The following is a 17116-nucleotide window of genomic DNA, read 5'->3' as shown; positions in this document are numbered from 1 at the left end:
ATTGCCACTCCTACCCTCGGACTTCCCCCTAAAACCACCCCTCGTACAGGGGAATCAGAAAACTTCATATTACCAAGAATATGTTTATGCCGTATAAAAAAAATGTTTTAAACAACAAATGTAGCTCAAATTTTATACAAAAATGTTTGTCAGCATTTTTTGTGCAGAATGAACCATTGTCTCGAAAACAACGCTTTAAGCGACCGGCGATTTTGAATGTCAGTTACGAGCGAACTCAATTTTTTAAATGGAAGTTGTATCAACTCGACGGTAAAAATTCTATATCTTTTGTTAAGAGTGTCCTATTACCAAAAATAAAAATGCGTTTGAAAGATAAAAAATGTGCTGGTATCCAATTGTTGCACTTTGAGAAAATGAAGTCAGTTTCTATATAAATATTAAATAAATAAATTTAATGTTAAAGCGATTTTTGCCATTTTTTAAGATTCTCATGAGATCGATATGATTTATTATTTTTATTTACTGGTCGCTATGGAGTTTCCATTATTAGAGTAGAGCAGAGTCTTTAAAACTTGTAACGTAATATTACGATTTTGAGTTTTGGCAACCAATATGAGGCATTTGAAATATGTCTAAATCGCATTACAAATTATCTCACGCCAGGGACAATGCTTCCACGAATAAATAAGTGAGTGGAATTTGTGTTTAAAGTTGTTTAATTTCAAAAAACTTACTTGTGCTATCGAACAGAAGCAGGTTACAACATTTTAGATCGTTTGTAACGTGAAAATTTAAATTCAGCGTGTTTTAGTCATATTTCAAATACCTCATATTTGTTGCCAAAACTCAAAATCGAAATATTCTGTTATATGTTTTGAAGATTATGCTCTAATAATGAAAACTCCAAAGCGACCAGCCAATGGAAATAATAAATTGTATTGATCTCATGAGAATCGTAAAAAATGTGGCAAAAATCGAGTAATGTTTATTTGAAAAATAAAATAATCGTTTTCGTTTTGATTCAATTCGAGTCTCTTGCCATCCTCTGACACAGTGTTTCTGGGTCTCTACCCTTTGTCGAAGAGGCTATTGCAAGTAGACTGAATTGAATCAACTCGAGACGAAGAAGAACTGCATCTATTAAAATATCTGCAGTATATTGTGGTTAGACTGTCCTCTAACGGGGAATGACAAAATAAATAAAATAAATTTCGACCAAGAGTCAGGATTCTGTTAACGGAGATACATAGTATCAAGCGGCGCCGCTAGGAGGAGCTTCTCCAACAATGCGTCTCAGAATACCTTAAGAACACTTGGTCATTTTGTACTCTAAACCGAGTAAAGCATGAAAAAGAAAAATAAAATAATCGTTTAATGATTATTTATTTAACAGCTATACAGAAACTGACTTAATTTGCTACAAAATGCAAAAATTAGACACCAAAGCCGAACATATTTTATCTTTAAAACGCATTTGAATTTTTGTCAAAAGCACGCTCTGATCAACCAATATTATGTTCATTATACAAATTGTATTTAAAAAACTGAGTTCGCGCGCGTCGTTTCTGAAAGAACGGCTATCAAACATTCTTGTTCAAAATCTCGCTACATTTTGTTTCAATCATTTTTTTATACGGCGTAAACATATTCTTGGTAATATAAAGTTTTCGATTTCCTCCTCTACGAGGTGTGGTTTTAGGGGGAAGCCCGGGGGTAGGAGTGGCAATCTTTTTTGCATCTTTTTGGGGTCCCAAAATTGATATTCTTAGCAAAATTCAGCTAGTTCGTATGATTTTTAGAGGTAAAATGTGATTTTTAATGGTCGATGGGATTACATACTTTGACAATTGTTTTACATTTTTCCAAACTTTTGGAATGTGTTTAATTCATAGAACAATTTTAACAATTGTTTTTAACACGTTGACACCGCAATGTATATAATATTACGGCTCTCTGGGCCGACTTCACTCTGAGCCGTGATCCATACAGTATAGCAGTCACTGCGAAGCAAGTGTGATTCGCGCGGCCCTCCAAGTAAAAGCAAGCGTGAGTCGTATATGATTCGCGCGGCGTTTAACGTGTATACAGATTTCAGTCCTCTACAAATAGTTTCTCATGTCTTTTGATGTAAAATGATTAGGGAAGCAGGAATTCAACAGTTTAGAATTGCCCATTGTTTCCCATGGCCCGTTTGACTATTCAACACCCGGTATATTTGTGTGTGTATGTGTATGTCTGTGTGTATATGTGTGAGTATGTATACATATCATAATATACATACTCAGATATATTAAAATATATGAAAATCCGATTATAAAGATAAAGAAAAATAAAAAAATACAGAAAAATAAATAGAAAAAATCTTCTTTTACGAACGCTCAAAAAGTGCCCCGTAGCCGATTTTAATTTTGACGAATTTTTGATCTACAAGGGATACTGCAAGCATAAAAGCAAAAAAAAATAGGGTGTTCGATCAACTTTTATTTAGATTTTCTCTTGAACACCGTGGATTACATTCTACAACTGAATGTGATCCAACCGGATTATAGAATCTCAAGAATTATTTGGGGCAGTAGTTCAATTGGTCAATTGGATTAAAAGTATAAAACAAGTTAAACCCAGTTTTTTGAACTTTTAATATTTTGGGAAAAATAAAATATGTTAAGGTAATGCACATTTTTACTTTTACCATATCAAAAAAAATTTTTATTACCTGGCTGAATTTGAATTGTGATTGATTTGTTGATATTTTAAGGAATACAACATGAGATCGAAATAAGACAATGTCCAATTACGTAGAACTTATTAATAAACTGAAGTTGCTTTTGGGGTTTGGTTGAACAGATCCAGATAACTGAGAAATTCGGTAACAGTGATCCAGTTCAAATTATTGAATAATAAGATTAGTTTTAATGTAATAATTAAGTGAACTTTACAAAATCTGTGTTTCTGATTATTTATATTTGTACTAAAACACGATTTTAGAACTTTACCTTCCAAGTTAAAACGGACATGACATTTTATTTTGTCGTCAGCAAACTTTACCAAGGCACAGCCACAGCCACAGCCAGTCTTATGCTCACAATGTATCAAAAATACAAAAATGTTTATTATGTCAAATACTAAGCAGGTACATAGGTACAATGGTTCACATCTTGTGTTCTCATCACAAAAAAAATTTCATGTTGGACACACCATATCTCAGTTTGAACATATAAAATATATGTATTAGGAATCATAATAGTATGAAGAGTACAGGGGAAACATTTGAAGAGTACATTTTATACATATTAAGATAAACACAAATAAAGGTCTTATGATATATCTAAAAACTACTTAGGAGATTCTTAGCAGAATTCTAGCAATTCTTATTTTATAATCTTTATATAATATACATATTTGGATTCTTAAATCCAATCCTGGTCCTTTGCGTGGATACAAATTCTTAAAAAATATATATATCCAGAAACTCTACCGACAAGCGAAGACAGGAGATTCCTCAGATAATTTTAAGATATTTTAACCCAATTCACCTAGTCCGAAATGCTTCCTAAGAGAACTAGAACTCTTTGAAGATGGCGTCTTGTAATTAGTTTTTCTTAAATAATTCCAGAACGCTTCTATTGAGAAAAACGAAAATTGGTACACATATTTATTTTTCAGAGATAAATCGACTCCATGAATTGCGAATTTCTAGTACCGGTCATAGGTGTCCGTTTTGGGTAGGGCAACAGTTATTATATCGCATAACTTTTTTATCTTTAATTCTTAAGCGTTTTTGATTCTGGATTATTAAATTGAGAGGTATTGTACAACTAAAAGGTATTCTTGTTTTAGGTCGATGGGATACACCATTTTCTAGAAAAATCGATTTAAAAATTTTTCTTTTTTTGAATTTCCAAAAAAAAATAAAAAAAACTATTTGGAAATCTTAAAACTTATACGTTTATTTATATTTCAGAGATGAATCGATTTCATTAATTGCGAATTTCTAGCACGGGTCATATGCGTCCGTTTTGGGTAGGTCAACGGTTATTTTATCACATAACTTTTTTATCTTTAATTTTTAAGCATTTTTGACAAGATTATTAAATTATGAGGTATTCTAGTACTAAAAGTTACTCGTGCTTTATGTTGGTAAAATACAGTTTTTTTTTAAATTTTTTCATTTTTTATTCAATTTCAAAAAACGAAAAATTTTCAAATCGATTTTTCTAGAAAACCGTGTATTCTACCGACTTAAACCAAGAGTGCCTTTTAGTTCTAGAATACCTCACAATTTAATAATCCAGTGTCAAAAATGCTTAAAAGTTAAAGACGAAAAAGTTATGTGATAAAATGACCGTTGCCCTACCCAAAACGGACGCCTATGATCGGTACTAGAAATTGGCAATGGATGGAATCGATTTATCTCTGGAAGATAATTACACGTACTGATTTTAGTTTTTCTAAATTGAAGCGTTCTGGAAGTATTTAAGAAAAACTAACGCCATCTTCGAAGAGCTCTAGCTCCCTTAGGAAGCATTTTCGGACTAGGTGAATTGAGCTAAATTGTCTTAAAATTATCTGAAGAATCTCCTGTCTTCGTTTGTCGGTAGAGTTTCTGGACACCCTGTATATACTGATCTTTCTGTTTGTTGTCCTGAATCGATTGCCTAGTCGATAGTACTCAGTTTTTGCTACCACATGGCGGGAAAAGCCAAAATTAATGAAAAAGTGACATTCCTTGTTTTTTCCCTGTACTCTTCATATATACTTCTATACTCTTACTTATTTTGATACAATTCTATGACTACAGAAGTTACCGATTGATAATTTTATAATGTTAATGTACTTAGACAAGGCGAAAACGGCGGGTTCGTTGGGAAAAATATTCTCATGAGATTTTTTGCATAATTACATTCGTGAGACATCCCAGAATAAGGTTCAAGAAGTCGCCCACGTGAAAAGTGGGCCAAATTTTTTTTAACAATTCTTTTTAATCAAATTGCAAAAATCAATATTTTTGGCCCGGACAATTTTTTTCTAGGTTCTTTGGACCATTCTGGATAAAAAAGGTCTCTTATAATTTTTCTCTAAAGTTGATCGTTTTCGAGTTATAAGCAATTTAAAATTAAAAAAAAAAAAACGAAAAATGGCGATTTTCAAGGCTTAATAACTCGGTTAAAAGTTATTATTATGAAAGTCAGAAAGTGACTAAATCAAAGTTTAATGCCCCCCCCCCCCACAAGATCCCGAAGAAATTTTTGTCATTATTTTATTACTAAGCTGTTATTTTTAAGTAATAATATTGAGCGCCATGCACGTGGTTGCCGGCCGTAAATGCCGAGTGCGAGAGAGATGCCACTCCGGCAGTCCAATAGTGAATCTTACTTGCACTCACATTTACGGCCGCCTACCACGTGCATGGCGCTCAATTTTATTAATTAAAAATAACAGCTTAGTAATAAAATAATGACAAAAATTTCTTCGGGATCTTGTAGGGGGGATTAAACTTTGGTTTAGTCACTTTCTGACTTTCATAATAATAACTTTTAACCGAGTTATTAAGCCTTGAAAATCGCCATTTTTCGTTTTTTTCAATTTTAAATTGCTTATAACTCGAAAACGATCAACTTTAGAGAAAAATTATAAGAAACCTTTTTTATCCAGAATGGTCCAAAAAACCTACAAAAAAAATTGCCTGGGCCAAAAATATTGATTTTTTGCAATTTCGTTAAAAAAAATTGTTAAAAATTTGGCCCACTTTTCACGTGGGCGACTTCTTGAACCTTATTCTGGGATGTCTCATGAATGTAATTATGCAAAAAAATCTCATGGGAATATTTTCCCATTGAACCCGCCGTTTTCGCCTTGTCTAACTGGATTTATACATCATGGACCACATGGAAAACATTATTTATAGACGTAACTTACTAATGGATAACGTATAACAGAAGGACAATATTTAAGTACTATGTTTATACGGGATTGAGCCACAATTATTGTTATAATGAAAATTACATTTTTTTATTTGGGAAGATTGTATCTAGATTTATTAGGTTACGTATTTCTTTTCAAAAATTGACACATTTGGCCAAGATCTCAAAGGCCACAGCACATGTGTGGTTGAAATTGCTTGAAGGTAGTGGTATTACCCTAGGAGTACCAAATTCCGACAGTATTTTGAGTTATTTTGGAAATCGATACGTCAAATATTAGTTAATTAAAAATGTAATTTTCATTAGATCAATGATATTGTGGCTCAGTCCCATATAAACATAAGTACTTCAAGAAAACAGTTTCAGGACCTTGCAAGAAGAATATTGGTGTTATCTAAAGGGTTCACTCTATTTTTAATGAAATGATTAGTTTTCTTAAACACATTTTTCTATTTTCCCTATGCAAATGTAACACACATATAATATATAAATACAAGGAAACAGGTATGTCCAACCATTTTGGTTAAAGCTCTTTTACAGAGAAGATCCAGCTTGAGTGGACCTTCATATATTTTTATTCTAGTTATAATATCTTGTGCCAATATATTTTAGTAACATTTAATACTTGAACAAATGATATATCATTAAAAATGTTTGATAAATCTTTAAAATCACAATATTTTCAATTGCAAATAAAACGTGATTATTTTCACGTTTTCACCTTATTTTACAAATAAAATTACCAATATCACCATCAAAATGGAAAAGGCGTTTGTCAATAGCCAATCTAAAAACGAAATGCCTAAAACAATCGAAAAATAAAGTATCAGCAGGTATCTGATACGAATCAACAACAAATCCTCTGGCGCAATGGATTCGCAATTGGTATATGGAACCAAAGCGTTGCATGCAGAACGAATCATTTCCTCCACATGGGATACTCCTGGTAAGAATTCTTCAAGTTTGGTGTTCAAGTCAATAGTATGGTCCGTAGTACCTAAAACAAAACAGGCTTTACTAGACACCTTGAAACGACAAAACAGCAAGAACTTTTAAAAAATAAGTAAAAAAGTGAGCAAGTAAAAAATATATATTGAAAAGAATCGAGCCATTGGAAATATCGTAATTAGTGTTCGAAGTGTAATAACACTAAAATAATCTAAAACACGTTTAAACCTTTTTGGATACTTTTATAAAATGCAGGATAGTTATAGTCCTGGATCCCGCGTACCAAATAAAAGAGTATTAATAGCAAGCTGAAATTTTGTTCATAGCTTAACGGTGTCGAGTCGGACGAACTTTGATGTATGGGAACACTGGAACAGGGGAAGTTTTAATTGTGGAACGTGATTTTAATTGTGGAACGTGTCATCCTGACAAGATTATGATTGTGAAAACTAGCAGGATGTTTTTAATTTTATTTAAGGGGATGGGTACGTAGTTTCGGCTCTAATGCTATTTAAATGGGATTCATTTTTTTCGAATCCTGAGAAAACTAATAAGTGTTTTTGAAAAATTTAAGAAGTTGAATGAAAGATTACGTTCTTACCGGGGGCTGAAAGTCCTTGAAAACTTCTGTAATCTTTATTTTAAGTTACAGTGGTGAAAAACTAAGAGAAAATGTAGTGTGATTTTTAATTTCAAATATCTCATTCAAAAGAAACTTTTTATTTATTCTAAGAGACTTTCGGCCCTCGATAATAATTTAGTCTTTCATTCTGCGTTTAAATTTTTTTAAAATATTTGTTAGTTTTTTCAGGATTCGAAAAAATGGACACCATTGATATTTTCCAAATCGAACATTCGCTATCTTTGTCATACAATGCACTGAGTCGAATAGAATATGGTGACAAGACAGTGACAATTTTAAATATTTGACATAGCATCGGGAATATTTTGAGTTGTTGATTTAATAATATTGATAGTGTATTTGATAAATAATTGATTTAAGACGTGAACTTAATAAAAAGGTATTTATTGTTTAATATGTCTACAGCTTATGGATGATCCAAGCAGAGAATACAGGAGGATATATTCTGTGATCTAAGTATTTTGTTGTTAAAGATGTTCAAAAGTGTAAGCGTTCTATAGTAACAATATATTATTAAAAAATCACTTTATCACTTTTCCTCTTTTCTCGATTGAGTATTAGTTTTTGTTGTACAGTATATAAATTATTACAATCACTGAATACATAGTTAGTGAAAAAATTGTCATAGATATTAATTAACTGAATTATTGATGCAATTATACAAGTAACAGTTATCCAAGAACATTCAAAAGCCATCTCTTTATTAATGATGACATATGTCAAGTAATGTTTACATATCCATACCAGTGAGAATTTTACTACACGTAATTTGCCGTGTAAAGACAGAACAAGTAGGGATAGCCGTAAAATATTTGCGCCCATGCCCTTAATACCCAACGTTATATATAATATACGAAAAAATGTTTGTCCGACAAAAATTTTGGGCATTTTGACCAGTCCGACACGTAGAACATGCCAAGTGACAGGAAATATGCCGGTGATGAATCGCAGTCGTCTGATTTTTGTATGAGAGTTTAATGAAAGGGTAAAAAATCAATTGGTAGTTCTGTCCTACAAAATTCAAGGAAGTTTTCGTAGTCCGACGTTCGAAATTGTCTATATCTTACAGGTTTAGAAAGTCGGACTACGAAACTTCCTTGAATTTTGTCGGACAGAACTTTCAATTGATTTTTTGCCTTTTCATTAAACTTTCATGCAAAATGGACTGGTTAAAATGCCCAATATTTTTGTCTGACAAACATTTTTTCGTATATAACGTTGGCTATTGAATAGACTAAAAGACAGCCTGCTAGTTTTCACAATCATAAACTTGTCAGAATGATACGTTTATCACGTTCCACTATGAAAAGCTATGAACAAATTTTCAGCTTGCTATTAATAATCTTTTATTTGGTACGCGGTATCCAGGACTATTATTTGTCCGTAATGTAAAGGTGCGTACTGACTGACTAGAGCATTTTCTTTCAAACGAACCGAACGAGTCTAGCGCGCAAAAGCAAGTAAATGCTTAGGTTATTCCAAGTGTTCGTTCTAACACCCGAAAAAATGCTCAAGTCAGTACGCACCTTAATAAAAATAAGAACGGAGGCTGTTTTAAGTTAAACCTCTTGGTATATTTTCAAAAATGGCTTAAGGTAACCTAAGTAGTGACCTAAATCTGGTAATGAATGTCGTAAGCAGTATAATAGGATATCGATAATTATCCAATCTTATAAAATCCTAAAGGCGCATTTAAATCAAAGCGAACACGAACGAACTTACGAATTCGTTCGTTAACTTTCTTGTATTTGTAAAGCGAATCGAGCACGACCGAACGAATTCATTCGCATTCGCACATGTTCCAACAGATGTCGGTAAGTTAGCGAATCATCAAAGGAAATCGTTGTTCAATGTGGACAGTGGATAGACGGTAGCGAACGAATTCGTTTAGAAGTACTGATTTACTTTATTTACAAACATTAGTTTGAGAGGGTTGTTTATTGTATAGTCGTGAAAACATAATTTTGCAATATGGAATGGACCAATGAAAAGATACTTCAATTAATTGAGTTATATAGAAATGAAGAATGCCTATGAAACCCGAAATCGAAGCTATATAAAATAATAAAGAGAAAAACTGATGCTTGTTTTAACATTTCTATAGGAATGGGTTGTGATGTCTCTGAACTAAAAAAAAATGAATTAGCTTCTGGTATCAGTTAGACGAGAAAGACAAAAAGAGGGTTCGAAGTGGTTTGCTTTTAAAAGCCTAATGTTTTTATTGGATAAATTTCAACCCAGAAAGACTAATGAGGTAAGCAAATAAAATTAATTGCTAAAATTAATTAAAAGCAAATTTATTTTGATACACCAATTTTACAATTTATTATTTGAATATAATATAGTCATAATACCAAGAGCAAGCAACTTTTTCGAGGAAGAATTTTAAGAAAGCTGGTTCTTTAATATATTATTCTCTATGCTCCCTCAAACAGCGTATAATACCTGCTACCTGGCTGCTGATACAGATTGCTTTCATTAGTTTGAAGTACATTACAGGTGCCTACCTAAATATATTGAATTCAAAATGATTTTAAGAAGATAATTTTTTTTGTCATTACTTTTGTCATTATTAGAAATATGAATACAAATATTTTGTCAGCAATTTATATGCTAAAAAGTGTTAAGTTTGACCTGTGCTCTTGTGCAGAATGGAAGCATGGACGTTAAAGGCCAGTTCCATTAACAAAGAAGTGTTTGAAATGTGGTGCCTACGTCGAATGCTTAGAATATCATGGACGGACAGAGTCAGAAATTATTAAGTATTAAGGAGAGCGGGTTTGCAGGATAGGGAACTTTTTAATTATGTTAAAAGTAAGAAGACTGCATACTTGGGGCACATGTTACGAGGGGAACGCTAGTGGACAAGAATCCACGGCTATAAAATGCTTTGCAATGCTGCTAAAAACAATAATATTTTATAAACAAGACAATGTACGATGGACGCCTACGCAGAAATGCACGGCATTTTAAGAAGAAGAAGAAATATGAATTTATAATTGCTAGACATTTTTGGACGTTTTATTTATCTCAAACTTTAGTTGATAATGCCAGATTTAAATAAAATATTAATAAATAAAACATTTCATCAAAATTTTCAATAAAATAATAAAAAATAACTGGATAAATTATTTTTGAGTAAGGAACTAATTTTTATTTCATTTTAATAAATAAAATCAAATTTTTTAAATTAAATAATTATAGAATAGAGACAGGACAAAATCATATCAAAATTTATACTTTTATTTATGAATATGACATATTTTTTCCTTACAGAACACACATTGCATTTTATAAGCTTACAATAAGCTATTATTGTATTAAAATTTACCCAACAAGAACACGACAATAAACTTAAACACAATGTGACTGGCCCATCTTAAAAACATCTGCGGGCAATATGCACTCCCGATCATTAACGAATGCGAACGTTCGCTTCAATGTAAATGGCCCTACTTTGTAGCGAACGAATAGCCAAGCGAACACCTACGAATTCGTTCCTTCGTTCGTGTTCGCTTTGATTTAAATGCGCCTTAATGCGACTCGTCGTGCAGCTTGTCCGGGACAGTAATGAACTTTAACGGGATAATTTTATTATTTATTATTTATATTTTAATAGTATATTATGCAACTAGCATTTAATGACGGTCATTATGAAGCGAGTATGAGGGTTACGAAACGAGCCGTATGCGACGAGTTTCGTATAGAGTACGAGCTTCATAATGATAATTAAACGCAAGTTGTATACACTATTTCTTCTATGATCATTCACAACAAAAAATATATTCAAATTTATTAACTTTGTACCACAAATAAATTCAGTAGTTTGTCAGTTTGACGGTTTGTTTACATATTGAAAACTGTCAAAGCGTATGTATTTGACTCGCCATTGGTCACTGCGCATGTACCACCTTTATCGCGAATGCCATATCGCGATTCTATTGGTTAAAAATCTGTATCTTAATGAAAATCTGTATCATAATGAAGTTCATTATGATACAGGTAGTGACATCATAATTGATATATTATAGTATGAGAATAGAAAAAGATTATATTAAAATAAGTATTTTAGAATTGAATAAATGAGCTTTATTATTTATTTATTACTTATTTAGATTTTAAACAAAATGAGTTAATTTAATTATTTTAAATTAAATAAAACATATAAATATCATTTTATAGTAAATTTCATTATTATATAAAATAAAAAGATGTTTAAATCAAATATGACAGTGGAAATGGAATTCCTCAGAAGGGCGGGGAACATAGAAGAAATGAAGACACTAGACAGAAACAAATGGGAGTGACAGACAAGAACACCGACAAAGTAATAACCCGACAGCTTATGACGCGTGGAAAGAATAAATCACAATAGATGGCCAAACACGGTTAAAATATCATACTGAAAATAGAAGAAACTACCTTACCTAGTTAACCTAATAAGAAATCCGTATGAATAAAAATCAGTTAAAGCTCGGCTAAAGTTAATGTACATGTAAATACACAGTGCGTTCATAAAGTGTGGAAACGGTCTATTATCTCATGACTTTATTATTTTCAGAGTTAAAGCTCTGACAGGTCGATTTTAAATTATGATTTTTTGACGTATATCCCATAATAATGGCGTCATCGAATTTGGCGTGATGACGTCATCAATGATATTTTTAAATGGGAATAGGGGTCGTGTGGTAGCTCATTTGAAAGGTGATTCAATTTTCTATTCAGTAATATAAACATTAACATCATTATTTATACCGGGTGACCAAAAAAATAATTTTTGAATTAAATTAATTGCCGCAAAAAAAAGAATATAAGTAATTTATTTAATTCAAAATACATTTTACTGCTGTCAAAAAAGAGAAAAAAATGTTTATTTGACAAATAAACATTGCTTTTCGCTTAAATTAAACAAACTGTCAAGAGGCAGGTGTGTGGCTGTTTAACATTTAATTAAAGCGAAAAGCAATGTTTATTTCTGAAATAAACAATTTTTTTTTATATTATGTGGCATCAGTAAAATGTATTTTGAGTTAAATAAATTACATACATTCTTCTTTTTGCGTCAATTAATTTAATTGAAAAATTATTTTTTTGGCCACCCTGTATAAATAATTATGTTAATGTTTATATTGCTGAATAGACAATTGAATCACCTTTCAAATGAGCTACCACACGACCCCTATTCCCATTTAAAAAAAATCATCGATGACGTCATCACGCCAAATTCGATGACGCCACTATTATGGGATATAGGTCAAAAAATCATAATTTAAAATCGACCTGTCAGAGCTTTAACTCTGAAAATAATAAAGTCATGAGATAATAGACCGTTTCCACACTTTATGAACGCACTGTGTATTTACATGTACATTAACTTTAGCCGAGCTTTAACTGATTTTTATTCATACGGATTTCTTATTAGGTTAACTAGGTAAGGTAGTTTCTTCTATTTTCAGTATGATATTTTAACCGTGTTTGGCCATCTATTGTGATTTATTCTTTCTACGCGTCATAAGCTGTCGGGTTATTACTTTGCCGGTGGTCTTTTCTGTCACTCCCATTTGTTTCTGTCTAGTGTCTTCATTTCTTCTATGTTCCCCGCCCTTCTGAGGAATTCCATTTCCACTGTCATATTTGATTTAAACATCTTTTTATTTTATATAATAATGAAATTTACTATAAAATGATATTTATATGTTTTACTTAATTTAAAATAATTAAATTAACTCATTTTGTTTAAAATCTAAATAAGTAATAAATAAATAATAAAGCTCATTTATTCAATTCTAAAATACTTATTTTAATATAACGTAGGTATCTTTTTCTATTCTCATACTATAATATATCAATTACGATGTCACTACCTGTATCAATGATATAGATTTTCATTAAGATACAGATTTTTAACCAATAGAATCGCGATATGGCATTCGTGATAAAGGTGGTACACGCGCAGTGACCAATGGCGAGTCAAATACATACGCTTTGACAGTTCTCAATATGTAAACAAACCGTCAAACTGACAAACTACTGAATTTATTTGTGTTACAAAGTTAATAAATTTGAATATATTTTTTGTTGTGAATGATCATAGAAAGAATAGTGTATACAACCTGCATTTAATTATCATTATGAAGCTCGTACTCTATACGAAACTCGCCGCATACGGCTCGTTTCGTAACACTCATACTCGCTTCATAATGACCATCATTAAATGCTCGTTGCATAATATACTATTGTCCTTTTCATGAGCATTTTTCAGTGCGTAACAAATTATAGGAAAAAGGGTAAGTCCGTGATAATACACATTTATGACATTTATTCTAACATGACATTTTAGTTAAATCTGACAGTTGTCACATTTTATTTTCAAGTTGGAATAAAAACAAATCAAATGTGTTTCTTGCATTTATAAAATGGTATTTTCTTTGATTTGTATAGTCTTATAAATTATACAGATTATATTTGTGTAACATTATTATCTAATTTAAAAAAAATTATTTTTTTTATTATGGTGCCATCTATCGACAACTAGAATAACTAGAATAAATGTTATAAATGTCACCGACGAAATGTAATCACCGACGTGCGTTTTTTCTGTCACATACAATTTAATGCGTTAGAAAGAAATCGAAAAACTGTGACGCACTGAAAGATGATCATGAGAAAAAGAATATTATAATTCGTTTTTCTATTCTTATACTATAATATATCAATTATGATGTCACTACCTTTATCATAATGAACTTCATTATGATACAGATTTTCATTAAGATACAGATTTTTAACCAATAGAATCGCGATATGGCATTCGCGATAAAGGTGGTACGCGCGCAGTGACCAATGACGAGTCAAATACATACGCTTTGACTGTTCTCAATATGTAAACAAACCGTCAAACTTACAAACTACTGAATTTATTTGTGTTACAAAATTAATAAATTTGAATATATTTTTTGTTGTGAATGATCATAGAAAAAATAGTGTATACAACTTGCATTTAATTATCATTATGAAGCTGGTACTCTATACGAAACTCGTCGCATACGGCTCGTTTCGTAACCCTCATACTCGCTTCATAATGACCATCATTAAATGCTCGTTGCATAATATACTATTAAAATATAAATAATAAATAATAAAATTATTCCGTTAAAGTTCATTACTGTCCCGGACAACCTGCAAGACGAGTCGCATTAGGATTTTATAAGACTGGATAATTATCGATATCCTATTATACTGCCTACGACATTTATTACCAGATTTAAGCCACCACTTAGGTTACCTTAAGCCATTTTTGAAAATACTTTAAATATAACAAGAGGTTTAACTTAAAACAGCCTCCGTTCTTATTTTTATTACGGTGCGTACTGACTTGAGCATTTTTTCGGGTGTTAGATAGAACGAACACTTGGAATAACCTAAGCATTTACTTGCTTTTGCGCGCTAGACTCGTTCGGTTCGTTTGAAAGAAAATGCTCTAGTCATTAAGTACGCAACTTTACATTACAGACAAATAATAGTCCTGGATACCGCGTACTGGCGCGTACCTAGTGATGTTAGAAGAGAATATTCTCAAGAGAATATTCTCGAGAACGAGAATATTCTCGAAAATTCTCTCGAGAATATTTTCATCAAAAATTTTCTATATTTTCAAAAACCGAAACAAAAATAAAAAGTAGATACGGGTCAAATTATTATAATTTAAAAAATATGTAGGTATATTGTTTTTGCCAATTCCATGAACCTCTAGGAAGGTTGTTTACAGTGTCAATACTTATTGTTTTGGTGCAATATTAACATGCAAATATTTAGAATGGTGTTAATTTAAGCAGAGAAGAACAAGTTGAGGAAACTGAGTTTGTAGATAATTTAGCAACTTTAAAATATGATGATGAGTCGGCTGAAATAATGGCAGATTTATACTCTGGGCTAATTAGCAAAATACCAGGAAAAGTTATTTACCAGCAATTTTATTGCTGGAATCGAATCTTATTATTGTATGTATTAATAATATAGGTATGCAAAGTCCGCAGATAGTGTGCTACTTTTTTTTATAAACAAAATGGCGCCCGAAAATCGTGTTTTATTCAATTTTTGCTCTATAACTCCAAAGATTTTAACTTTACACCAAAAATACCCAAATAAAAATTCACCGCAATTAAATTCTGCATAGAGACGTGTTTTTCCCGATTCACTTCGACGAAAACTTTCCCCGGAAAAAGCGGGTTTTTCCAACAAAATCTTGAATTTTCAACTAAAATTTTAGATAAGTAATTGTTAATCAATAATTATATAACTTGGTAATGTAAAAGCCCTTGTCGTATAGATTATAATTCCAGAAGCCGATGGAAATTGAATGAACAGTTTAGCAACAATTGAATTGTTAATTAAAAATGTACGGTCGCTATAATAACGACAATAATTACGGTGCATAAGAATAACTATGTTTTTTTTTTATAAAAAGACACTATACATATCTAATGTACTTTACAGAATTGAAATTGGAATATTTAAGCGGCCTCAGGAATATTTTAAAATTATAAACAATTTTTTGGCTTATAAACAAATAGAATATCTCGGGAAATATTAAACTAAATTAAATTGTGAAAACGGTATTCGAAAAACAGCGGCAGGCCGCTTCTTCTAAAAGAAAAAACGTTTAATTATAACGAGTGGTTCCTGAGATACAACCGGTCAAAGTTGACCGGAATTTACGGCAAAGATATAAACAATAGGATTATAATTTTCAAGCCATCACCTTTTTACGTTTGTCCTCATTCTCCACACTAATTTTCATACCTTTAAAATGCTCATAACATATATTATTATAATAAAAACTATCGATAATACGTGTGAAAATTGCCAAAAATAGCAAAATTCCAATCAAAATTAGGTTGGAGAAAATGTAATCTCAAAGTTCAAAATCGGTATACGTTAAAAAAATGCATTTTCTCGGCTTTCCATGGAGCAATTTCCTTCATTCTTTTTTTGTTCCCTAATAACTCGAGCAGAGCCATCGAAATAATGCATTATTAAATGTAAAACTTGCTTTTGTTTTGTTATGATGGATTAATTTATTTATAAGAACAGAAAACTACATATTTTTCCAGTTGTAGGCTTTTTTTAGATAAATTTACTACAATTGTACCTTTTAAAGTTAAAAACATAAATATTCTCATTTGAAAGCTGTGTAATTATTTAAACAATCATTATTTAAACAAATTAAAATTTTGTGTTATAATAAATAAATTAATTTATTATAACAAAACAAAAGCAAGTTTGACATTTATTAATGCGTTAGTTCGATGGCTCTACTCGAGTTACTGGGGAACAAAAAAAGAATGAAGAAAATTGCTCCATGTGAAGCCGAGAAAATGCATTTTTTTAACGTATACCGATTTTGAACTTTGAGGGTTACATTTTCTCCAACCTAATTTTTGATTGGAATTTTGCTATTTTTGGCAATTTTCACACGTATTATCGATAGTTTTTATTGTAATAATATATGTTATGAGTATTTTAAGGACATAAAAATTGGTGTGGAGAAAGAGGACAAAAATAAAAAGGTGATGGTTTGAAAATTGTTATCCTATTGTTTATATCCTTGCCGTAAATTCCGGTCAAATTTGATCGGTTGTAT

General features: G+C 31.2%; 1 protein-coding gene across 6 annotated transcripts in view; it reads right to left on the bottom strand.

Moving 5' to 3' along the window:
• Nucleotides 1-5225: 5225 nt before the first annotated feature.
• The window catches only part of LOC126888322 (uncharacterized), a 148346-nt gene continuing 136455 nt past the window's right edge, over nt 5226-17116 (bottom strand). For all 6 annotated transcript variants that reach the window (XM_050656486.1, XM_050656477.1, XM_050656465.1 and 3 more), the window contains one exon: nt 5226-6879. In XM_050656486.1, coding sequence (XP_050512443.1) covers nt 6605-6879 — 275 coding nt within the window. In that variant the 3' untranslated portion in view covers nt 5226-6604. The remainder of the gene's footprint in view (nt 6880-17116) is intronic.

The sequence above is a fragment of the Diabrotica virgifera genome, chromosome 1 (genome assembly GCF_917563875.1).
Source record: "Diabrotica virgifera virgifera chromosome 1, PGI_DIABVI_V3a".
NCBI lineage: Eukaryota > Metazoa > Arthropoda > Insecta > Coleoptera > Chrysomelidae > Diabrotica > Diabrotica virgifera.
This window is presented reverse-complemented; position numbering and strand designations above follow the sequence as displayed.